The sequence below is a fragment of the Lytechinus variegatus genome, chromosome 10, assembly GCF_018143015.1.
Source record: "Lytechinus variegatus isolate NC3 chromosome 10, Lvar_3.0, whole genome shotgun sequence".
Lineage (NCBI taxonomy): Eukaryota > Metazoa > Echinodermata > Echinoidea > Temnopleuroida > Toxopneustidae > Lytechinus > Lytechinus variegatus.
Genome location: NC_054749.1, coordinates 6475087 through 6500277, shown reverse-complemented (window position 1 = coordinate 6500277; position 25191 = coordinate 6475087). Strand labels below are relative to the sequence as shown.

At 35.0% G+C, this 25191-nt stretch overlaps 2 protein-coding genes across 2 annotated transcripts in view; one reads left to right on the top strand and one right to left on the bottom strand.

The window, feature by feature from the left end:
* Positions 1-25191, top strand: part of LOC121422581 (fibrillin-2-like) — a 144298-nt gene that overhangs the window by 35206 nt on the left and 83901 nt on the right. Inside the window, exons 24-30 of the mRNA XM_041617731.1 lie at positions 19660-19785; positions 20341-20469; positions 21232-21348; positions 22274-22396; positions 23459-23581; positions 23945-24067; positions 24440-24562. Coding sequence (XP_041473665.1) covers positions 19660-19785; positions 20341-20469; positions 21232-21348; positions 22274-22396; positions 23459-23581; positions 23945-24067; positions 24440-24562 — 864 coding nt within the window. The remainder of the gene's footprint in view (positions 1-19659; positions 19786-20340; positions 20470-21231; positions 21349-22273; positions 22397-23458; positions 23582-23944; positions 24068-24439; positions 24563-25191) is intronic.
* On the bottom strand, positions 11857-16126 carry LOC121423350. The gene is made up of 4 exons (XM_041618707.1): positions 15417-16126; positions 14832-14974; positions 13342-13576; positions 11857-12315 (listed from the first exon to the last, which is right to left on the bottom strand). The coding sequence occupies exons 1-4, from the start codon at positions 15814-15816 to the stop codon at positions 11972-11974; spliced, it is 1122 nt and encodes a 373-aa protein (XP_041474641.1). The 5' UTR covers positions 15817-16126; the 3' UTR covers positions 11857-11971.

Here is a 25191-nt window from a genome sequence, read left to right as displayed (position 1 = left end):
ATGGGGTTTCCCGCTTATCTTATACAAATAGTGCAGTGTGTTCTTAACATGCAAAGGTGGTGACTCTCCTCTACACGGAGCCTCGATTTAATGTCCTATCCGAGGGACAGAGTGTTTTCCATTGTAACATAGCCTGAATCTATAACTGGGGAGAGAAGTTTACACACATTGCAGGCTTCAATCCACCCTGGGTGGACTCAAACACACGAACTTCACTCTCAAATAAATGTGTCAAACATTTTAGTGCAACATAGACAAGCGAAAACTACCTAGAGTTAGGGGAGATGAGGGTTAGTTGGAACGCGGGGTAAGTTGAAACATTGTAATTTTCTTTAATGCCTGTAAAATAAATTTATGCAATACTGCCCTCAATTTATTGTTATTAATAATACAACATAGCATTAAATTGAGGGAAGTATTGCATAAATTTATTTTACAGGCATTTAAGAAATTACAATGTTTCAACTGGTAAATTGCCAATTCGTCTACTGCCATTCCGTCCACTCACCACATGGTCTACATTCATTTCGTCTAATGCCATTTCGTCCATCAACATTTCGTCTACCACCCATTTCGTCCAATCACCATTTCGTCTAATAGCCATTTAGTCTAATAGCCAGTTAGTCTATAGCCAATTCGTCTACAACCATTTCGTCTACCAACCATTTCGTCTAAATCCATTTGGTCTAATGCTAAATCGTCCATTAACCAGTTCGTCCACCGTTCATTTGGTCCAATAGCCATGTCGGCTAATTTCAGTTGGTCCAATATCCACATCGTCTACTTATCAACTCGTCCAATTGCCATTTCGTCTAATAGTCATTTCGTCCATCAACCATTAGGTCCAATAATCAGTTCGTCTACCAACCAAATCGTCTACTAACCATTTCGTCCAATTCCCAAATCGTCCAATAGCCATTTAGTCTAATAGCCATTCGGTCCAATAGCCATTTCGTCTAATACAAATAATTTGCGTTATCCGAGGAGGGGAGCGAAATGACTTTAATACCTTGAAATTATTGATGATATTAGTTTTAAAAAAACTCTAAAAACTATGATGATAACTACTATCGCAAGGGTCGATTCAGTGGGTACAGCAATTCAGGCACCCCCACCCCCCCCCTAAAACGCACACACACACACATATAAAAGGGGGAACTAAGATGGGGAAAATGGAAAAGGGTCCTTTTATTTTAATTTGTCGCTCAATTTTTATTTAAAAAAAAGAAAGGAGAATATTGTATTCCGATATCAAAATACGATAAACAGATGAAAGACAATATAGCCTTTTAAAGAAATATTATTGATCAATATACCCCCCATCCCCCCAAAAAAGAGCTCTTCCCGATCTGTCCTATCTTCTTTCCCTGTACTATCCTCTCCCTTTTTGTTCGTTTCCCGTCGCTAGAAGCCCGCCTGCGCCTAAAATAAATGTAGGCCTAGTAGTATTGACAATAACGATGAGTATAATGTTTGTGATATACTCATGCTGTAGCAATTAATGGATATAATAATAAGAATGATAATCATTATAATGATACTAATAAATAATAATAATAATAATAAAATTCACAATAATACTACTACTAATAATATTTATGATGAACATATTACTTATATTAACAAAAATGATAACAATAAGGATAATCATAATAGAAATAATATACATAATTAAAATAATTACTACTACGTAGGTGCGGATCCAGGAGTTTACAGGAAGGGGGGGGATTGAAATCACTAGAGTAGATTTTTGGTCGCGAGTATATAGGCCTGCCGGGTATAATTATAACACATCCCTTTTGCGGATCTAGCTTTTGCTAATGGGGGCAGGGGGGGGGCTGTTGCTCGAAAAATGTTCATTCATTTATATATTCCCCTGTCTGCGGATCGAAGAGGGGTTTTTTCCGTGTTTTTTTTTTTTTTTGCTTGCGCGAGCTGATCTTTTTTTTTTTATAAACATTTTATTTCATGTAGGCCCACTATTATTTACACATAAAATCGTAAGTCTTGACACTGTTTGAAATCCTGAACATTTCTCTAGATTAATAACTAATGCGAGGATTGCAAGCGCGCAGCGCGAGCTGAGAATTTTCCATATACTGACATGAAACGGGCGTTTTGAGGACTGCGTTTAGGAATTCTTGAAGATACATATTTTACTTTTGTAAATGCAACATCACAGTGCGAGCTGAAATTTTCCTATATTCAGACCTCAAAACGGGGCACTTTAATCACTTTTTGTAAATTTGTACATAATACACATCTAAATAAACAATGCGAGCGCGGGTCGAAATTTGTGATATTCTGACATGAAAAATGACGTTTTAAGGACTGTTTGTAAGCATTCATAAAAAGGATACATAGGCATTTAGAGGAGGGCAAAGCGTCCGCCCCTCCTTATTGACGGCCCTAAAAAGAGAAAAGGGTGGGGGAGAAAAAAAGAGAAAAAGGGAAGGAGGGAAAAGAAAACGGGGAATGAGACGAGAAAAAGCTGAAGGAAGGAATTAGACATTGACAATCCACGTCACTATATATCCAGTTTAGAAATGAATATACAAACATGTGCACGGCGAGTTAAAAAAAATTGATATTTCAGGACACTTTGAACACTCCCTGTAATACAGGATACATAATATCTTAAAATGAACAATTACTGCAATTATTGCCGAAAATGTTGGTTAATTGACATAAAGAAGTAACAGATTAAGGATTGTTTGAAGGAATTCAAGAAGAGATGGATGTATCATAAATAAAAATGTGAGCGCGCAGCAAGAGCTGAAGCTGTTTCCCTATTTTCAGATCTCAAAAATGGGAGATTTTAATCATTTTTCTTTTGTTATTATGTACAGGATACATATCTCAATAAATTATTAATGCGAGCGCGAAGCATGAGATGTTTCCCTTTCTTTTTTTTTCCTTTTCTTTCTCCCTCTTCCCTCTTCCTTTTTTTCCTTCTCTCTTTCTTCCCCATTTTTTTCTCTTTCTCTTCTTCTTTCCCTCTTTTTTTTTCTCCCTTTTCTTTTCCTCTCTTTCCTTCCCCTTTTTGGCGCCCCCTTTCGCCTACCCCGGGGGCCCGGGCCCCCAAAGCCCCCCCCCCCCAGAATACGCGCATGAATATGAGACGGACCTCACTCATCAACCAGCGTGCAGCCTGATCTGATTTTTTTAAATTCAGATTTAAAAACGATACGTTCTTATATTTTTTTCCTCGAATGGTTAGAAAATCTTTTATTTATTTTTTAAATTTATTTTTAAATAGTAAATTAACTTATAAAAGGATACTTTGAGAGCCATGTAACCCTCTTGAACATGTTTAACTAATGTATTTCATTCAGCGGCGTAGCTATGCCTTTTCTGAGGGGGGGGGGTCTGGAGGCCCTTTATTACCGAGAGATACCGATTACCAACGTCCGACGACCAATGTTTATAGATCCAACTTTTATAGAGTCAATGACATGATGACCATGAGTCATGGATTCTTTTTTTACTTTAAAAAATAATTGTGAGCGCTATAAGAGCGAATTGGATTTTTCTTTAGATTTAAATCTAATGGAAAGGCTGGCTATCTTCCTGAATAAATCATGTGATTTCGAAAGGCAATTTGTTGTTATATTCAAGTCTGAAACTGGACATTCTAAGACTATTTTGTAAGGATGAGATAAACACTTGATGCAAGCGCGAAGCGCGAGCTGAAATTATTTTATTTACTGTCCCGAAAGGGAACCTGTTATTTGTCAATTCTCTTCCTCTCATTTTCATCACTTTTCCTCCTTCTTATCACTCTTTTCCTCGTCTTTATATCTAAATTCATTTCCTTCTTATTTTCGTCATCTCTCCCTTTTCTCATTTTTTTTTTTGCAGGGGGCTTCAACAAAATTTTGAATCTAGGAGCCTAAGGCCCTTGCCTTTCTTTTTTTCCCATCTCTCTCTCCCCTCTACCTTTCCCTTCTTTCTTTCTCTTCCTTTTTTCTCCCCTTTCCTTTCTCTTTATCTCGTCTCACCCTTATTTTCCTTCTCTTTCCTTTCCTCACTCCCTCCTCCCCCTCCTTTCTTTTTCCTCTCGTTTCCCCTTCCTTTTCACCTCTCTTTCTCTTTCCCCCTTCCTTTTCTTTTTCCTCTTCCCTTCCTTTCTTTTCCTTCTCCAATAATTTCCCTTGTCCTTCTTTCTTTCTCTTCCCCTATTTCCTTCCGTCGTTTTTTTTTTTAGAAGGGGGGGGGGGTGGGGCAAGGCCCCTTCGCCCATAGATCCACCTACTCCTTCTACTAAGCGATTGCTTGACGATGATGATAATAACCAACGTTCTGCTCTCAGGAGGATGGAGGCCCCTCCAATTAATTTTGCAAATATTGAAGAAAAAAATTTTAAAAAAAGGAGAGAAATCCAGAAATAAGGCAGAACAAATATAAATGAAAAATATACAGGCCTATGGGTCGTGACAATATTATCCATTTTACTCAATTATAGAAAATGTACTTATCAGTCATTCAATCATGTTGTCCCCTCCTCCCTACACCCCCCCTCTCCGTCCCTCCCTCCCAGTTAAGTGTAAGAAAAAACTTAAAGAAGACAGACAAACTCATCTTCAAATTTTCAGTTAACAAAATAAACTCTTTAATATAAAAGAAAATACACGTATTTCCTTTTTTGGCATCAACACACAGTAGTTTTGCATATATTAATAATAATAAAGGCCTAAGAGAACATGATCAAGGTATAAAAGTACGTAAACATAATAAAAAAAAGTTTGGTTTCATATATGCATAATATATCAAGATTTGGCTTTAGAGGTATCTTTTAAAGGAAAATATTTCCTTTCTTGGCATCAACACACAGTAGTTTTGCACATAATAATAACAATATAAAGGCAAGGCTAAAAAGAATATGATCACTTGTATAAAAGTACGTAAACATAATAAAACAAAGTTTGGTTTCATATATGCATAATATATCAAGATTTGGCTTTAGAGGTAGCTTTTACAGGAAAATATTTCCTTTCTTGGCATCAACACACAGTAGTTTTGCACATAATAATAATAATAATAATAAAGGCCAACAATGTAAAAGAACGTGATCAAGGTATAAAAGTATTTACACATGATAAAACAAAGTTTAGTTTCATATATGCGTAATATACAAAGGTTTGGCTTTAGAGGTACATGCATCTCTTACATGGTATGATTTTTGATACTATAACAATGCAGCTTTAATACACGAAGTTAACTTGTAAAGTCTATATTGTGCTTATTAGAACTTTATTGTATATACATGCCTCAACTGCCTATGAGCAGAGCAAGATTTAGCAAGAGCAAAGCAAGATTTAGCATGGTCCAGAAGATTAAATATGTAACAGCTAAATAAGAGACAATTCAGGCAGAAGATAGTCCAGTTGGACCTAAAAATATTGATAATAAATGTAGGGTGTATAAAAACGATACAGGTAAAAAAAAAAAATGAATGGTAAGTTCTCGAATTGGCCTGTCACACATGTGATATAAATGCACACAACATACTTAATAATAAAACACACGTCTTGCGAAGTACATGTACCATTCATTCATTCATTCATTTATTCAATTTTTCCAACAAAATTAAGAAGCATTAATTACAATAAATAAAATATGACATCAGAAAATACAAATGATAAATATTCAAGTAATATAGAGGATACAGAGGATAATATATCAAAAAAGTTGGAAAAACGGAGTGGTCCACTGAAAAGCAGGGCTTGTAGAGTGTGGACCACTCAAGACGAAAAAAAGTATAAAAAAAATAACTATATATCTATACAAAATAGATAATGAAATAAAGATATAAATAATAATTATAATAAAGGAAATTAAAATTAAAAGATGAGCAGAGACAAAAAAAGACATGAAGACACACACAAAAAACAAAACAAAAACAAACCACAAAAACAAGAGTAAAAATAAACAAACATTGCTGCACAATCTGCGAAAAACGAAGAAGGGATAAATGGAGAAAGAGAAAGTCAAGGATAGGAGGGGGGGGGGGAGAAGTGTAGTCAATCTGACACCAACACCGAGGGCAACCTGTAGACAGGTAAACAATAAATAAACAAATAAATTATAGAGGAAAAGAAATCAATGTGAAGTTTTGTAAGATTGTAACAAAATAAATTTTAATTTTCTTTTAAATGAATTAAGAGAAGGGGAAAACTGGATATCAGGGTGAAAAGAGTTCCAAAATTTTGGGCCCCTATATATAAATGTATTTTGGGCGAACAGTGTTCTGAGCATGGGCAAATGAAGGTCGTCGCGACCTCTAGTAGGGTAATTGTGAGAGGAGCTGTTTTTAAGAACATGTCATGAAAAATAAAAGGAAGCATATTATTATTGTATTGGTACATGAATTGGCCAAGCTGGAGTAGGTAAAGATCACTGATCTTCAAAATTTTGTTTTCGAAAAAAATAGGATCAGTGTGGGAACGTACGTGAGAAGAAAAAACAATACGAAGTGCTTTCTTTTGCAGCAATAAAATCCTGTTAAGTAAAGTTTGATGTGTGTTTCCCCATATAAGCAGACCGTAGTGAAGATATGGTAATACTAAAGAAGAGTAGAGTGTGAGTAAGGAAGTTGATGGGAGGAACATTCTTAATTTATTCATAACACCAATATTACGAGACATTGTTTTGCAAATACTGTCAATATGACACTTCCAAGAAAGCTTATTATCTACAATGACACCTAAAAATTTAATATTCGATACACATTCCAATTGAAAATTATCAAACTTAATACTATTAGGTAATGAAGTTAAGGTGTTACTATACAACATGTATTTTGTTTTTTCAATATTAAGAGAAAGTTTGTTGCTTCTAATCCATTCGAGTATTTTAGACAGTTCTTGATTGAGTGTTTGAACAAGAGTGTGTGGGTCTTTATCAGAAAAAAATAAATTGGTGTCATCAGCAAAGATTATGAAAGACAAAATTTCAGATGATCTGCAAAAATCGTTAATATATATTATGAAAAGAAGAGGTCCCAAAAGGCTTCCTTGTGGCACACCGCAATTAATGTTACATAAGTTGGAAGAATGGTCGTTCAGTGAAACAAATTGTTTTCGATTGGAAAGGTAATTCCTAAACCACTCCAAGGCCTTGCCACGTACGCCATAATGAAAAAGTTTGCTGAGTAATATTTCGTGGTTGATTGTATCAAAGGCCTTGGAGAAGTCTAGGAATATACCAACCATATGAGAAGATTTATCTAAGGCATGAGCTACCTTTTCAATAAATGACAAGAGAGCATGAACGGTACTGTGTTTTTCTCTAAAGCCGAATTGAAAATTTGAGAATATATCATGATCTTTTAAGAAAGTGAAAGTTCGAACATATATAATTTTTTCTAAAATTTTTGAAAAACACGGTAGTAAAGAGATTGGGCGATAATTATTAACACTCAACCTGTCCCCCCTTTTATACAATGGGATAACTTTAGCTATTTTCATAGAATCAGGAACTTGCCCATTACTTAAAGATAAATTAAAAATATGAACTAGGGGAACAGCAATGAATGGAATAATCGATTTTACTATAATATTATTAATATCGTCATATCCAGAGCTTTTCTTGTTTCCTAAGTGAGAAACAATGTCCATGACTTCATGAATATGCGTTGGATTTAAAAAGATCGAGTTTGGGTTAGAGGGACCAAGAAAATCAGAGAAATGCCCATGAGAGGGCGGTATATTGTTGGCCAAATTTTTTTTGCCTATGGAAGAAAAATGAGTATTAAAAATATTTGCTATGTTACCACAATCCTGAATAACCATATCATTTGATGATATTTTTGTAATATCAATTTGTTATCTGCTATGTTCATAGCTTGTTTAAGAATTTTCCAAGTATTTTGCATATCATGTTTATGTAATTCTAGTTTATTAGTAAAATATTTTTTCTTTTCTAAGCGAATTATTCTCGTCAACGTGTTTTTGTAAGATGTATATTTATCTCTATTTCTTTCAGTAGGTTTGGATTTGTATTTATAATATAGATTATTTTTTCGGTTTATTGAACGAAGTAAAGATTTTGATATCCAAGGAAGTCTAGGTGTTTTCTTGTAATTATTTTTGTTGTTATTTCTTTGCTTTGGAAGAAAAGTATCCATGTGCCTATTAAGTAAGGTAATAAAATTATCATATGAAGAGTTCACATCAGTAGAATCAAGAACACAAGACCAGTCCACATTTTCTAAACTATCATTCAGTCTAGATAAATTCCGTGCATTAACTATACGTTGGAGAGGGCGGGTGCCGTGAATATTGTTGGGTTGCGATAATTTGTAGGAAGTCATGATCGGATAATGATCAGTTATATCTGAAAGAATAATGTATGAATCAGGATGAGGAACAACATTGGAAAAAATATCAATTAAAGTACTAGATAAATTTGCAACACGAGTGGGTTTGGTAACGAGTGGCAAGAAAGAGGCAGACAAAAATGTTTCTATAAACTCATGGGCAATATTATTAGAGGCACATTTAAGAATATTTATATTAAAATCTCCCATAATAAAACAATCTTTATTCTTAAACATGTTGTTCCGAAGTATGTCAGATAAACGAGCAATGAAATCGTTACCATTAGAGCTGGGAGGGCGGTAAACAACACCTACAATAACATTCCTACCGCCTGGAACTTCAATTTCTAGAAAAAGAGATTCCATTATATCATTACTAATTGAAATTGTTTCGTGGACAAAGTAACAGAATTTATGAAGAATATACAACGCGACGCCTCCACCCAATCTCCCCTGACGGTTTTTAGTAACAAGGTTATAATTGTCAATAGAGAGTGGAAGGTTGGAGTCATGTGAAAGCCAAGTCTCTGTTACACCTATAACAGATAATGGTTTAGGAGAGGGATTATTTAAAAGCAACTGTAATTCATCAAAGTGTCTGTTCAGGCTTCTTATATTAAGATGAAGTAGAGAAAGTGTGTCACAGTTAAAGTTCATGGTGATGTTGTCAAATTGAGAAACTGTAATGTATTTACTAAAATGATTATTTGCTGGATCGTGTTGACCGAGATTAAGCAGCAACTCTTCAGCCGATGAATTTATTTGATCCGCTATAGAATCATCATAAGTACCTGAAAAATTTGATTGAGTTGTGTTGCTTGGACTAAGAGAGGACCTGAACAAATTAAATAAATCATCGTCTGTTATAGAGTTAAAAGCAATATGATCATTCGGCATAGCCATGGCGAAACGGTGAAGAATTACTGAAGCCAACGGTGTGGTTAGAAGACTGGTAGAAAGGAAAAGAAATCATGGGATGAAGAGTGAAAGAAGGACAGATTTGAGCAGCAGGACAAACAGAAACACAATGCTCACAAAAAACTAAGATATTAATTAAGAACATGGATAACTTACTTAAGCAATATATATCGAAGGAAACAAGAAGATACTTATAAAAACTTAACTAAAATATATGGTTACAAAAAACGATAACAACAACAAAAACTTTAAGTATCCGTCTCTCCTGATGGTTTTTCTTGTATACATCAATGAAAAAAATGAGGATATGGAATGAATATAAAATAAACGTGTCAAAAACAGAATAAACAATTCGAAATAACGACCAATCAAAGAATGAGGGCTAGAGCAGGTAAATAATCGAGAACCTTGAGAATATAGAATCGTATCACTTAGGGGGAAAAAATCTTACACAGAGTGAAGGGGGACAATAACATTACAAATGTAGAAAAAGAGAGAGAAAAAAAGAGAAAATTGTTCATACAAGGGAAAACAAATCCACAAATCCCTGCATGTAATTGACATAGAACCCAACTTCTTTTTGTTGGTTTGTAATATAAAATGATTTTCGACGAAGTTAAAAAAAAAGAAGACCCCAAATAACAATCGGCAGTCTATAACGTAAGATATTCTAAGCCACTAACAAACATAAATACACTCTAAATTCCCTTGAGTGCACTTAGACAACAAACCATAATTAGATTTTAAAACATATCACAGATAGATTCCGAATTTTTTAATAGAAATTCTAATTCAATCCTGGCTTCCTCCCTAAAAACAGGCACCTAGATTGTAATCTAGGAAACTTAATGACCTATTAAAATAATGTATTACGAAGACCAACGTAGGTGAGCAACACATCGACTATCACTTTTTTTTTAAACAGAGTATTCAAAGAAGTATTGAACAAAGTAACTTTTCAACTCAATTCGGAATAAATAATACTTGTGTATTACAGTGTACATAAGAAACAATAAATATGGAAACTTGGGGTTTCTGCACATTGAATTCATGTCGTGCTATAATTCTAAAATAGCTGCAAGAAAATAATTATCATTGAAACATGATGAGTAAAGCCTATAACAACAAGGTGCAAACAAGTATCCATCTTGCGATCTTATCAAGACTGGACATATAGGATGGAAACCCCTAATTATATATTCAAGTAATTCCTTTTTATCAAATAAAACAGTAAATAACAATGATGGGAAAAGTATTATTTTTCACGCTTTGTCACATGAAAATAATGGGAAAAATACAATAGACACGAATAAACTAGTGTACACAAAAAGGTTCGCGAATTCAATTTTCTAACAAGGGATGATGGTAACTCAAGAAAACGATTAACGCCATCCTTGTAAGTTAAGAAAAACACATTCTCATCATAACAATAATGATGAGGGGAAAATATAACTAAGTTCATTGAAACCTGAACAAAAAACCTAATAGCTCTGGGATTATGAACTATAAATAAAACATCTCTATAGAGAACTCTGATCTGGCAAACCAGCACGCATAATGGAAAATTAAAAAAAAATTATCACAAACATTCTTGATCCAATCATCCGTGGTAACAAGGGCTTTTAAGGCTGGTTGAACACACATACATGTACACAGTTACATACAAATGACTTTCAATGACTGTCCTATCCGGCTCAGACATGATATTGGACACTTGATCATTGGTTATAACCTAATCTTTACCTATACAATCGACTGCACAAAGAGTGCAGATGAAAGTCTTGTAATGGATGGTTGGACACAAAAGTAAACAGATAACAAACAGGGGTATAATTACGATAGACATCAATTGACTTTTCTGAGCGAGTAACGATCATGTTTTATTATTTCCTTTTTTTCCAGAAAGTGTAAGCCCCACATTAAATTTACCTCTCTATGTACTATGTTATTTTACCTCCTGAATAGTGAGTTTTAACGTCAACTAGCTATTGAATCACGAACAGAAAACCTACACTCTAAATTCCTTGGAGTGTTCAAGGGATTAAACGATAATTAGAGTAAAATAAGAATCATAGTCTTGTTGATTAAACAGCATGGTTCCCATTAACAGACGCTTTGTTTGCTTTGCAATCCAAGAAACCCAGAGTGTATTAAAAATTCAGTGAACTATGATACTCTAAAAACTATGAATATCAGCAGATATAATGGATTATTTAAGTCATTACAGAGACAAAACAATTGTAAATAATTAATTTGCAAAGTTCGCTGATGAACAAACCATGTATAGTCGTAGCATAACCAGGTCGGTTAGTTGGTGGTTAGAATTAGGAAGAGAAAAATTTATCCAATATGACCAAAACAAAACTTGAATCGAATATATCCAAAACAAAACTTTTCTCAAAATGATTACTAAAGAGAAAAGTATGTATATAATCCCAGCATAATAGCACCATATGCTTTCAGAGTTTGAAGTTGAAACTCACTTCTCTCACAAAAGTTCTTGAATGGTAGTGGCATCAAGTAACAAAAATAAGCAGACCACATACTACATAAACCTAACTTAGGAAAGTAAAGAAGAATATGAGTATATACACTGAAAACACTAATCTAAGCTAAGCTACCATCTTGTAGCAATCATGAAGAAAATATATGTAACAGCAACTTTTAAAAATGCAACAGTTACCAGCATGTCATGCAGACCATGCAGGTGGCAATGAGGATATAACATCCATCTCACCGAGGAGCAGCGATTGCATATGATACACATAGCAGGAACTGTTGCTGAGGAATTTCAGCATTGATGTATCGTTGTGTGAGGATCTGCAATCTCTGATTAAGCCTGACATACTTCCTCTGTCTCACTGCTAGGTTTTCCCCTGCTTGGATCTGCAGCCTCATTGCACTTACCATGGATTGTTGCTTCTTTAGAGCCATGATAAGCTCCCAGATATTAGGGTGATGTTTTGCAATGAGCCTGTTGAAAGCGTTGTGCCATCCTTCGATGTCATTGTTTGTTCGCCTATCGACTCCGTGGACGTTCCACATAGATACAGGAAAATGGCCAGCAATCCATGTATCTGTTGTAACAAAAATATATATGTATGTTTTAAATATTTCGACAATATTTTCAATTTTGGTCATATTGTGTTACCCCGATATCTCAGCTAATCAAACCATTATCAAATATTAAATATTTTTGTAATTTTGCATAATTTCAATAATATCAAAATATCCCCCAGCTCTACTATTACCCAAGTGGTTTGCCATTTCAGCAACACTTGCAAAGTTGGGCATCATGGGAAAACCTTGTAAATAAATTTTAACTAAAGTCTTTATTTATTTCACACAAAAAATCAGCAGTTTATTTTCAATTGGTCTAATGCCAATTCGTCCAATTCCCAACTCGTCTAATATCATTTGGTCCACCATCAGTTCGTCCACTATCCACATGGTCTAATTGCCATTTCGTCCACTCACCATTTCGTCGAATAACCAGTTGGTCCAATAGCCATTTAGTCCATATACCATTTGTTCTAATTGGACGAAGTGTTAATTGGGCGAATTGAATGAAGAGAAAGTTGGTATTAGAACAACTGGTTATTAGACGAAATGGTGAGTGGACGAAATGGCAATTAGACCATGTGGAAAGTGGACGAACTGATGGTAGACCAAATGATATTAGACGAGTTGGGAATTGGACGAATTGGCATTAGACTAAATGAAGGTAGACCATGTGATGAGTGGACGAGTTGGCAATAGACGAATTGGCAATTTACCATCAGCACAAACTCTGGTTTTCATTGGGGCCCTTTAAAATGATGGACGGATGATGGATGGATGCGAGGAGGGTGCCAGATGGCAGTTTGATCCCTACGTGGACAAAAATCCATGATCTTTTCCATTTCCCCAATTTCCAAGGTTCTTGTGAAATGGAGCTGGATTCATTTTTTCAGTGCTAGAATGAGAGATAACTTAAGAAAGGTGAAATTGGATTTCACTGGGAGCTCTCATTTCAAACCTAAAAATATTTTTCTGAAGGTTCTAAATACAGTTGAGCCTATAACCCCTCCTGTAGCTCAATCCCAGAAGCCTATCATATGTACCTTGGAAGTAGTCATTGAATTCATCAATGCGTGGTACAGCTGGTGCCTGTCTTCGTAGTTCTTGAACAGCACCAACCACTTCCCCAGGAGGGAGGAAGGCAGTAGCCATCATCTTCCTAACAAAGATCCTTGTGTCTTGATCCTGTGGGTCATTGTACAAGGCCTGAAGGCCTATTGCCTTGATCTTCCTGTGCAGTGCTTGGCAAAAGTGGAAATAACATCCTTTGTGTTCTGCCTAAAGAACAAGACCAAACAGGCAATAAAACACAAAAAAGTGTCAATAAAATGTCTGTGTACATGTTACTAGATTAGATGCAATGTCTTATGAATAACACAGGAGTCAGAATACATCAATTTGGTCTACAGTGTATCTTCTACACATCTTTACCCTAAGACCAATGTGTGTTCCAAATTTCATGAGAATCGATTCAAAATTGAGGAAGTACTTCCAAGCACAAGATTTGTAAAGGACCAACAGACCGACCAACCAACCGCCCAGCGACTGACCGTATGATGATTCCTATAGGTAAATTGCCAATTCATCTACTCCCAACGCGTCCGCTCACCACAGTCTGCACTCATTTAGTCTAATGCCATTCCGTCCACCAACATTTCGTCTAAAAACCATTTGGTCTAATAACCACGTGGTCCAATGGTCATTTCGTCTAATCACCATTTCGTCTATGACCATTTCGTCTAATAAACAGTTGGTCTAATACCCATTTTCTTTTAGTTTATTTCGCCCAATTAACCCTTATCCAATTAGACCAAATGGTTTATGGACTAAATGGCTATTGGACCAACTGGTTATTAAACGAAATGGTGAGTGGACGAATTGGCAATTAAATAGTGGATGAACCGATGATATTAGACGAGTTGGGAAATGGACGAATTGGCATTAGACTAATTGAAGGTAGACCATGTGATGAGTGGACGAGTTGGCAATAGACGAATTGGCAATTTACCAAAAATACATGAGGGTTCAGGGTGAATATGCCCCAGAAATGTCAAAAAGAGCCCTGGAATACTGAAACTATAATACAATAGCGAAAAATTCTGGCCTGAGGCTCTATAAAAGCCTGGCCAAAAGCCTGGCCTTTTTTGTTAAAATATTTTTTCCCTCTTTTAAATACCAACCTTTCAAGGTTTTAATGAATCATCTCACTGGAATACATTCATACATGTACATATAGGCAACTGAGAGTTACATGTGTTAACTTTAGCCACATTCAAATCAACATTATCTGTGCTTATAACTTTTTTCCTCCATTCTTTTACTAGCTTTCTTCCAACGCTGAGTCACTGATTGAACTTGTAACACAGCAAAAAATGATTTCCATTTACTTTTGAAGTATCCAGTCCATTATCATACATATCTTAACATAATTTGTTTTAGTGATTTATTTATGATTTTTTGCTTATACACCCCCCCCCCCTTCACAAAGAGTTAAGATAATAAAACTCTGAGGCAAAGCAAACTTTAAAAATACCTGTGGGAATTCAGCCATGATTGCTCTCAGGAGCCCTACTTCAAAGTCTGACATGACTCTTAAAGGATTGAGTACCAGTTGAAGCTCAGCAGCCTTCTGTTTTAGGGTCTGGAACAACTTTGTGTAGATCTGTGTTGTCTTTCCTGTAATTGTAAAGATTGTGGAACAAGCAAATAAATTAGGGCCTGATAGAATTATTATTTCCATTACAAGTCATTTCACTAAAGTTTTATTGTGAATTGTACATGTACAGTATGACAAAATAAATAAATACGCACTATTTTCAGGTGATGGTTAGCGGTTAGTATTACCTCAGACTTTTCTCTTCTGATGATATTGATCTACTTGTGCTTCTCAGGCATGTAATAAAGAACATATAAGACTCTATAACAAGGTGATTCTTCTGGAGAGTGTTTCATAAAAGGGGGTGATCCTAAAACTCTGAACTCCTTTAAGGCTTTAGCCCTGATATAACAAAGTTTTTCTTTTAAATATAAAATATTCATTTAAATCATTACTCATGTTTAACACTGTAGTTAATCAGTTTTACATTAAATTACATTAACAGTACTAAAATGAATGTACCTGTTAATAGTGCATACACAAGGGGCAGCTGCTTGCCATTCACAAACCCATGTATCGTGTAGATCTGCATAAAATGCCGTGGTGCTACAGAAAATGTACCATCCATGAACAATTCGTCTGTATCACAAAGGAGCCTAAGATCAGCTCCAGCACAGAAGCATATGATTCTGAATGTCCCTCCTCCTACACGTGGATGAGTGTTGTCAAACAGGAGAAACCTTTCATCTGTTGTTGTTTCAGACCACTGATCGCGAATAACTAAGTCATCAATATGCATTGGCAAAGGAGGAAGGGCCTTTCTCCTATTTCGATAAGCTGAACTTGACATGGATCTGTACAACAAAGACACAAGAAAAAGTCTTTTAAACACTAATTTAGAGGGAAAGAACATTATTTTCATTTATGTGTTTGGTATGACTGTATTACTCTCATCATAAGCTTTATTTTGATACCAAATACAACATCATAGCTTGTATATCAGCTGAGAAAATTAAAGGAATGTACCCAAAAGTGTCGCGCAGATGTCACAACTCCACCTATTTACCGGCCCAATTCAAAACGCATAGCCAGACGGAAAAAACAGTCTATTTCAGTCAGGATTGTATTCATAAAAAGTTACTTTCATTCACACTATATTTTTCTCTAATTTTAAGTAAGATCTAATAGTATTAATTAGGGTCTAACGTGTCGTTAGGCCTATAGGCTATAGATGCTTATAGCCTAACATGTTACTTTTGTTAGAACTGCCGCTGCTATATCGTTTGAGACCAGGAGGCTGACCTGTTGCTCTCTATAAATTCTTGGAACAGCTGTCAATTCTTCCGCAGCCCTCTTGTTAATTTCGGACCGTGCTTGTTCCACCGCGGTCCCATCCACGTTCGGAGGATGAGAATGCTCCATGTTCTCGGTTGGGTCTGGGTACCCCTCAGCTGCTCCTCCGCCTGCATCTTGGGTTACCAACGTGCCAGAGCACGTTGTCCGCTGGCGACATCGCCAGTATACCATTCCGTTTTTCCTCGCCCGTATCGTGTATGTATAACCTCGATAAGACACACATTGCTTCCCCCTTTGGGTGGAAAACACTTCCATAATGCAAAGTAATCAATGACGAACAACACTAGTCAACAGTGATAAAATAAATCAAGAAGTTGAAGAGAATTGGTAATTAATTAGGCCCACAATCGCGAATAGAGTCGACTCGGGTCGTAGAGGGCGCTAGTGCAGCATAGTAGACCAGTATGCGTATTAGACGAAATGAATATTAGACGAAATGGTGATTAGCCAAAATGGCAATTGGACATATTGGCTATTAGACCAAATGGCAATTAGACCAAATGATTGTTAGCCGAAATGGGTTTAGACCAAGTGATAGTAGACCAAATGCAGTTAGACCAAATGGAACATGGACGAAATGAAAATAGACCAAGTGGTTATTAGACCATTTGCCTTTAGACCATTTGGCTATTAGACCAAATGGGAATAGACGTAATGATAGTGGACAAAGTGGCTATTGGACCAATTGGCAAAAAAATACCATTAGACCAAATGGCTATTAGACCAAATGATAATAAACGAAATGGCTATTAGACGAAATGGCTATTAGACGAAATGGTGATTGGACGAAATGGTAATAGTAATGGTAAATGGTAATGGATAGTGGACCAACTGATGGTAGACGAAATGATATTAGACCATGTGGGTAGTGGACAAAATGGCAGTGGACGAAATGGCAATGAACCGTTTCAACTCACACAGCGTTCCAAATAACCCTGATCTCCCCTACATATAAAATTTATTATAACTCTTCCAGGTATAAGGAATTGTGGATGTTTTCTTTTAATCCCTTCTTTTTTTTAAGTATAGATTTTTTTGGATGTGTTTTTTTTCGCATACATTCGTAATTCCGAAGCTTCGTAATTCCGAAGGTTCGGTTATTCCGAAGGTTCGTATTTCCGAAGGTTCGTAATTCCGAAGGTTCGTTAATCCGAAAACGAAATAAGGTTCGTAATTCCGAAGGTTCGTTAATCCGAAAACGAAATAAGGTTCGTAATTCCGAAGGTTCGTTAATCCGAAAACAAAATAAGGTTCGTAATTCCGAAGGTTCGTTAATCCGAAAACGAAATAAGGTTCGTTAATCCGAAAACGAAATAAGGTTCGTTAATCCGAAAACGAAATAAGGTTCGTTAATCCGAAAATTAAATAAGGTTCGTATTTCCGAAAATGAAAATAATTCATTTTGGTAACAAAAACGATGTTGTCATTACAAGATTACACGATATTATGCAATGATATAGTAATAACGATCGATGATGTGTGTTGGGGGCAAAGCATGTATTTCATTAAGAATGGCGCCCTGATCAAGCATAGGCCAATTTCGATTTTATCTGAGCAATTGCTGCCTACAAGCAAATGGTTTAATTAAAGATGCAGGGGATCAAGCGTGTTGGAAGCGTGCGAGCAACCTCTAGATAATAGGATTTGTATTGGAGGGGATGTCATTTTTAATAACGGCTTCTACTGGTAATAAAAATAAAAATAATACTAATAATGATCCTTGTGAGATGTTGAAAGCGCGAATCGCAAGCTGAAACTAGTAGACATTTCATGTAACAAGACGTGAAGTGAGCATTCGGAGCATTTTTTGTAATCGTGAGAAATCGTAAATCGTGAAAAAATACGTTCCGCCGCCATTGGCTAAAACACGCATCATCTTCATGGCTAACTGCAAAAAGTTCTTAAAATGTCCCCTTTAGATCAGGTCAGAGCATATATATTTAAAAATTCTGTTCGCGCTTCTTGCTAGCAGTTATTATCTAAATTTAGTTACATAGGCATCTCGCTTTGAAGATCGCAAACATATTGCCCATCATATTAACAAAAATATATAGCTCGCGCTCGCATTATTTAAAAAGGGTTTATCATGTTATTACATATTTACTTTATTTTATAAGGATAAAGCTAATTATTGACTGTTAGGACTACCCTTTCAAAGAAACAAACAAAAATTAACTTTAAACTGCCGATCAAGGAAAATATGGCTAAAAAAATCCCCCCCCCTCTATTTGACGAAAGTTGGATCCGCCGGGAGGGAGGCAGGGGGCATCAAAAATGGAATAAAAAACAGGGAATTAATATTTTCCAAACTGGGAAAGTTCCTTTTTCAAAAATAAATATGCCGTTTTTCATGTTTTTTCGAAATAAAATACTCTTTTTAAAGTATACAAGTTAAGTTAAGTTTTCAGGCTGGAATATTGAAAAATTTCATTTTGCGCTTCGCACTCTCATTCGATTGGTGAAATATGCATCCTATAAAGAGGTCACTAAATGCTTTCTTTAACAGGTTCCTTTTCTGGTCAGTATGTTCAAGCTCGCGTTTTGCGCTCGTGTTAATTATTTATTTAGATGCACATCTTTTTAATGACAGCAGAAATCTGCTTGGATTTTTAAAAACTAATTTAAGTTTAGCTTGTGATTCACGCTCGCAACACCTCGCAATAATGCCATTTTAAGAATAACTGACCACAAAAAACGTTATACAACTTCACCTTTGAATTTGTTTTACCAAGCCGCTCGCTCATTATACTCTCTCCCGAAAAATAAAGCCTAAATATACATTTTGCCATAATAAGAAGTCACTTCAAAAAAGTTATTCTCTACTTAATCACTATCAAACACACAATGACTTCAAGCAGATGATAATCTTCAGGTGAAAATATCACCACAGTCCCAATTTTGACGTATGAGTTTCATTTTTTGGCTTTACCCCCAACGAAAATTCGTTCGGCCGCCCTTGCCTTCCCATCCTCATATGATAACTGAACGGCAACAGTGTCCCCCGCCCCCTCCCCTTGCCTCTGCCTTTGCTTTCCCGGTTTTCATTTTTCGGATTAACGAACCTTATTTTGTTTTCGGATCAACGAACCTTATTTCGTTTTCGGATTAACGAACCTTCGGAACAACGAACCTTATTTCGTTTTCGGATTATCGAACCTTCGGAATAACGAATCGTCGGAATTACGCCACAAATGTTCGGATTAACGAACCCTTTTTCGTTTTCGGATTAACGAACATCGAGGTATAGGCAATTTACGTGTTTCGGAATTACGAACCTTCGGAATAAAGAACCTTCGGAATTACGAAGCTTCGGAATTACGAAGTGTAATGTTTTTTTTTCAGTACCTTTCGTACACATCTGAATATTCGATCAATATTTTTTCTTAATTTGATGTGATTTATTTGTCAGTGCTTAATCCCTGTGATTTAAACCCTTGTATGAATGGAGGAACTTGCTTCAGAGAAGGAGGAACTTCATGTAATGTATCAGCCTGTATCTGCCCTTCTTGCTTCACTGGGGCATTCTGTGAAATTGGTAAATTATGAACAGAGATGTAGTATCACATGATTTCATTATTAATTGTTATTTCAATAAAGTTTGAATAACCTCTGTTGTATCCCATAATAAGTTATTATATAAGTTGTATCCCATTATAAGTTACTTGGAAATTTAGGACAAAGTTGAAGACGTTTAATTAAAAACAAGAAAGACTGGTTATTGGCTTGTGCCTTGAGATTTATTTGAAGACATGTAGATAAACCGATTCCAAACCAATTGATGAAGTCATGGGTAATTATTTCAAAGCTTTTGTTGGCCTTGAGTCTGCTTTGCCAGTGTGATTTCCTTTAAATTTTGATGTTTCTTCTAAAGGTCCATTTCTTTTACTGTCAATACATGTGTTTGGGATAAGTAATTATGTCATATTTATCAAAGAAAACATATCCTAACCATAATACAGTATGAATTATTTTGATGCTGTATACAAATATTGTCTGTCATTTGTATATTAAACAAATATGTTATCGAAAATTGTTTTTGATGAGAGACATACTAATTTTTTTAATGATTGTTTTCTTCCTATGATTTCAGCAATCAATGCATGTATGGATAATGGTAACCCATGTACCAATGGTGGTACTTGCCAGCTAACCCAAGGATCATGCACACTGTTTGAATGTCAATGCCCTGGTTGCTTTACTGGCTCTACTTGCAACACATGTAAGTATTATTTTCGACCCTGATGAAGTTATAAGAAGAAAGTGTTGTTACATTATGGAGCGTTGTGGCCCATGGAATTTATCACTGGACTTTGAAACAGATGTTCATGTGTTTGATACCCAGCCAGTGGCGTAATTTCTTTCAATGGGTACAAGCAGGAAGTAATTCCTCAAAAAGCTTTGAGCACCAGAATCTGGACCCCAACTTAGATGGGTAATATATTAGCACCTTGAGCACCTAACTAGGCGGATGTGTACGCTCTAGAAATACTCTATATTATTATCATCATTATTATCACATTACAATTTTATGTGATTAAGTGTTAACTGATAAATTACATTCATCTGGGATTCATTTACCCACTCTGATTATGCAACAGAAAATGCTTTCAAATGTTTCAATAACATGCAATAGAAAAAAGGGTAGTTCAAATATTTTCATCCGTAGTAAATTACACAAGAACACTGATGATGCTTAAAAATTGAAAAATATCATACTTCCCCTAGCTAGTCTCTTCTGATAACAATTGTAAATGTAAAACAATTGACTTTTTAACTTTTTTTGTACCTCTAAACTAGGAATTTATTCATCATAACCAACTAAATATCTCAATAATTTGATGTATTCTTTGATAATCTCTCATCCTCCTTCAATTCTTTATTTGTAATTATTACATTTGTCATCTATATTCCAAAATCTTCCAGTTACCATAATTTTAAATCTATTCTTTCTTGACTTATAAACATTTTGTTGAACACTCAGTGCTCGACCCTTGCCAGAATGATCCATGTTTCAATGGTGGCCAATGCCAGCAATTGTCCTGTACTGATTATATGTGTGATTGCATAGGATGCTGGACTGGAGATAGATGTATTACATGTAAGTAGTCATAAGCTGGTGTTCAGAAGCATTAATAAGTTTTTGTGGTAATCAGCACTGAAATTGTAAGAAACTGGATTTCATTTCAGTGGAGTTTTTTTTAGCCTTAAACACATCAAAAACGAATTAAGCATGATTTATTCTAATAATCTGATAACATACATTTTATCTACCATAAATGGGTTCAAATGGAATGTTAACCATTGATATTTTTTATGTACATTTTTAATAAACATTTCAACTTTACATTCAATTTACCCTTTTCTAATCCCTTGAATTATTCAATTTGATGCAGCCAATCAATCATGAATTTATTCAGTGCTGGCAGGCGTTGGTAGATATGATAAGCAGTTTTCAGCATTTTCTTTCTGCCATATAATAAAACAATCTCAAAAGAATACCCTAGAAGCATCAACAAGTATTAATAATAAAGAACGTTTTTCTACGATGTTTAAAACTTGAGTGTTAATCAGTCCCTGTCTTTAATACTTGCCATTGTTTAATAATTAACTTAAATGGAAAGAATAAATGAACATTATTGGAATATAATATGTCCATGTGATGAACCAGAAATTATTTTAAACTGAATGTACATGTTCAATCGTATTTAGTAGGCTGCTGTTATTTTCTATAATCATCAATGTCACCTTTAAACAAATATATATACAGTTGAGGCCCCAAAATGACACCTAAATATCTTTCAGCTCCTGATGACAAAGCAATGTGATGAAGGGGCATGACATACTCATTTGTTTGATACCAAATTTCGTCATGATAACACAAATATTTGATAAGATACAGTGAATTTTGTGATGTTTGGTAAGTTTCAAACTTTCTTTGAATTTCCTAGTGCTTCTGGCCTCAACTGTAAACCTACCATTTTACTTACCCTTTTCTTGTTCCCTGAATTCTTTTTTTGGTGCAGTTGTGGATCAATGCACCCCTAACCCTTGTGCCAATGGAGGTGCCTGTAGTAGACTAGCGGGATCCTGTACTAATTACACCTGTTCATGTCCGTTCTGTTACACTGGAGATACCTGCCAAACATGTAAGCACATTTATAATACTCCTAATGATTTCTTTTTGTATATACATGAACTCTTAACGTGCCATGAACACATATCTGTGCATCCACTGGAGTGCCACAAACACATTTTCGTGCAATGATCATATAGCTATTGTTATGCCTATTGCATTTTGAGGAGTGCATTGCATGCATGAGTGATTCCATTGTTCAGTTCAACTTATGGTCGAGATGTTTAACATTATTGCCTCAGGAGTGAATCCTGTTTTTATAAATAAAATCCTGTTTTTATAAATAAAATCCTGTTTTTATAAATAAAATCCTGTTTTTATAAATAAAATCCTGTTTTTATAAATAAAATCCTGTTTTTATAAATAAAATCCTGTTTTTATAAATAAAATCCTGTTTTTATAAATAAAATCCTGTTTTTATAAATAAAATCCTGTTTTTATAAATAAAATCCTGTTTTTATAAATAAATTCCTGTTTTTATAAATAAAATCCTGTTTTTATAAATAAAATCCTGTTTTTATAAATAAAATCCTGTTTTTATAAATAAAATCCTGTTTTTATAAATAAAACAATTAAATATAGACTCTTTGATAAAAAAAATGACACTCGCTGATTACAGTGAAAGGCACAGTAAGAGTGAAAAAAGTATTTATTGGAAAAATAAATAATAGTAGATCCCAGAAAAAGGATACCCTGGCTGAAGTCTCGTTCATTTTATGATGGAACCTTAGAGACTTTTTTGATACATATTTTTTCATTTGATGTGACATAAAATTTAATTTGATTTTGTCATCAACAAAAAAATTATTGGATACTTCCATGAACAAACCCTTCAATATAATGTTGAAAATGATTGGGTGGTATATCCGATACTCCACTGTTCGTTTGTGTATTCTTCTGTCTTGAATCTTCCTTGCATGTATCATTATGTAACTTTCTTTTTTGTTTTTATTGCCTTTTGTTACAATAACTCTGATCTGTTTTAATGAGTTGTAAATATTGTAATTTTACCTTGATTATGATTTTATGATATAATAAAACTTACAAATATTTAAAAAAAAAACTTTGCTTACAGGGAGAGACCCGTGCGACAGTTCACCCTGCATTAATGGCGGACAATGCTCATCATCTTTGGCTTCTTGTACGTCGTATCAATGTCAGTGTTCAGGGTGTTTTACAGGAGCACAGTGTGAAATAGGTAAATGAATCTCTCCCTCACCTTCTCTTTATAAAGAGCCATTCTTATAACCAACAGTTTCTTGTGCTCTGTTTTATAGGCCTATCTCTTTCTAAAGGTCTAATGTTAATGTTAATAACTTGATAACTGGGATGCCATGGGGGTGGCAAGTGAACTTCAGCTCCCCTCCTTACTTTTTTTCAGTACAAAATAATAAATGACAGTCATATGGTGTTGTGCCTTTTTTGCTCGCCTCCAAACTAAAAAACTCTTCTGTGGTCCCTGAATGAAACATACTAAATACACATCAAAACCTTTCCATACAATCCCCCTTAAAAGCGAGTTGTTTGCTTATTTGTTTCTTTTTTTCTTTTTATCTTTCAGAGCAAAATGCCTGTGCAAATCATCAGTGTCAGAATGGAGGCACTTGTGTGGCTAATCCCAACTCGTGTTTCAACTATGCATGCCAGTGTCCAGACTGCTACACGGGGTCATTCTGTGAAATATGTAAGTCAAGGACCAGTATATTGATCGAATATAGATGATCAGATTCTTATGTACTGAAGATTTCAAAATATTGAAATGCAGCATTGAAGAGTGAAAATATCCACAAATTTTAATAATCTTTAACATGAATTTCATATAAATTGTGTGTATAACCAGAATTTTCTTATCATACTCACCAAATATTACATGAAATTGAATATCATCAGTCTTCGAATCTTGATAATTAGTCTCTATGATTAATCAATCTTGATAACTATCCAGTAGCTTAAGATGTGATTAAGTTTCACACAATATTTGTATCAAGTGATCAAAGATGTAGATTTGAGTTGATATTTCCTGATGCAACAACAATATTCATTTCTCTCTTCCCAGTTTTTAATCCATGCAGTAGTTTTCCCTGTCAGTTTGGAGGAACATGTTCAGTACTGACCAATCAATGTGATCAATACCAATGCAGCTGTACCAATTGCTACCAAGGACAGAACTGTGAAATATGTAAGTAAACTCACATGATATGTGGCAAAACAGAGGGATAAGGGAAGCAATTGCATACAAACAAATACAATCATTCCCAAAATTAGAGTTTCATCATGGTATAAAAGTTCACTTACTGTGTCAGTGTTTGAATTGACAATGTTGTTTTCAATAAGCGGTCTGTTCTATTCAACTCTTTTTGGGGGTAAAATTTTGATATTTTCAGTGTTATATCTCAAGATGTAGCTCTGCTCAGATCATGAAAAAGGAAATTTATGTTTGAAAAGAGACAAGTAGCATCATTTATGAGGGAGGCAGTCGTTGATGTCTAGGGTAGTTCTTTTAACAATAATTCATTGTTCAATTTCACTCTCCCTATATTCCTTCACTCAAGCTGTTTTGAATAAATACACTTATTAAAAGAAGTTTGGTGTTACAAAATCTCAAAATGGCACTGAATGGCACATTTTTCCACTTTTTTTTCTTACATTTTATAGCAGTGGGGCCCTGTTGTACAAAAAGTTATGATTGATCCAATCAATTGTAACTTTATGGAAATCCATCAGTGTCATGATTTTTTTCTACAGGAAAATTGCAAAATGTACTTTGCAGACAAAGGTGAACACCCCAAATCGTCAAGAAAACAATGA

Excerpts from the sequence above, each read along its gene's own strand:
- LOC121423350 (XM_041618707.1), bottom strand. The coding sequence starts at position 15,816 with ATGAAAATAATGTTCTTTCCCTCTAAATTAGTGTTTAAAAGACTTTTT. Across the intron at positions 14,975-15,416 it reads TGTGTATGCACTATTAACAG|GAAAGACAACACAGATCTAC; the intron begins GTACATTCATTT and ends TTACAATTACAG. Across the intron at positions 12,316-13,341 it reads ATTCAATGACTACTTCCAAG|ATACATGGATTGCTGGCCAT; the intron begins GTACATATGATA and ends TTGTTACAACAG.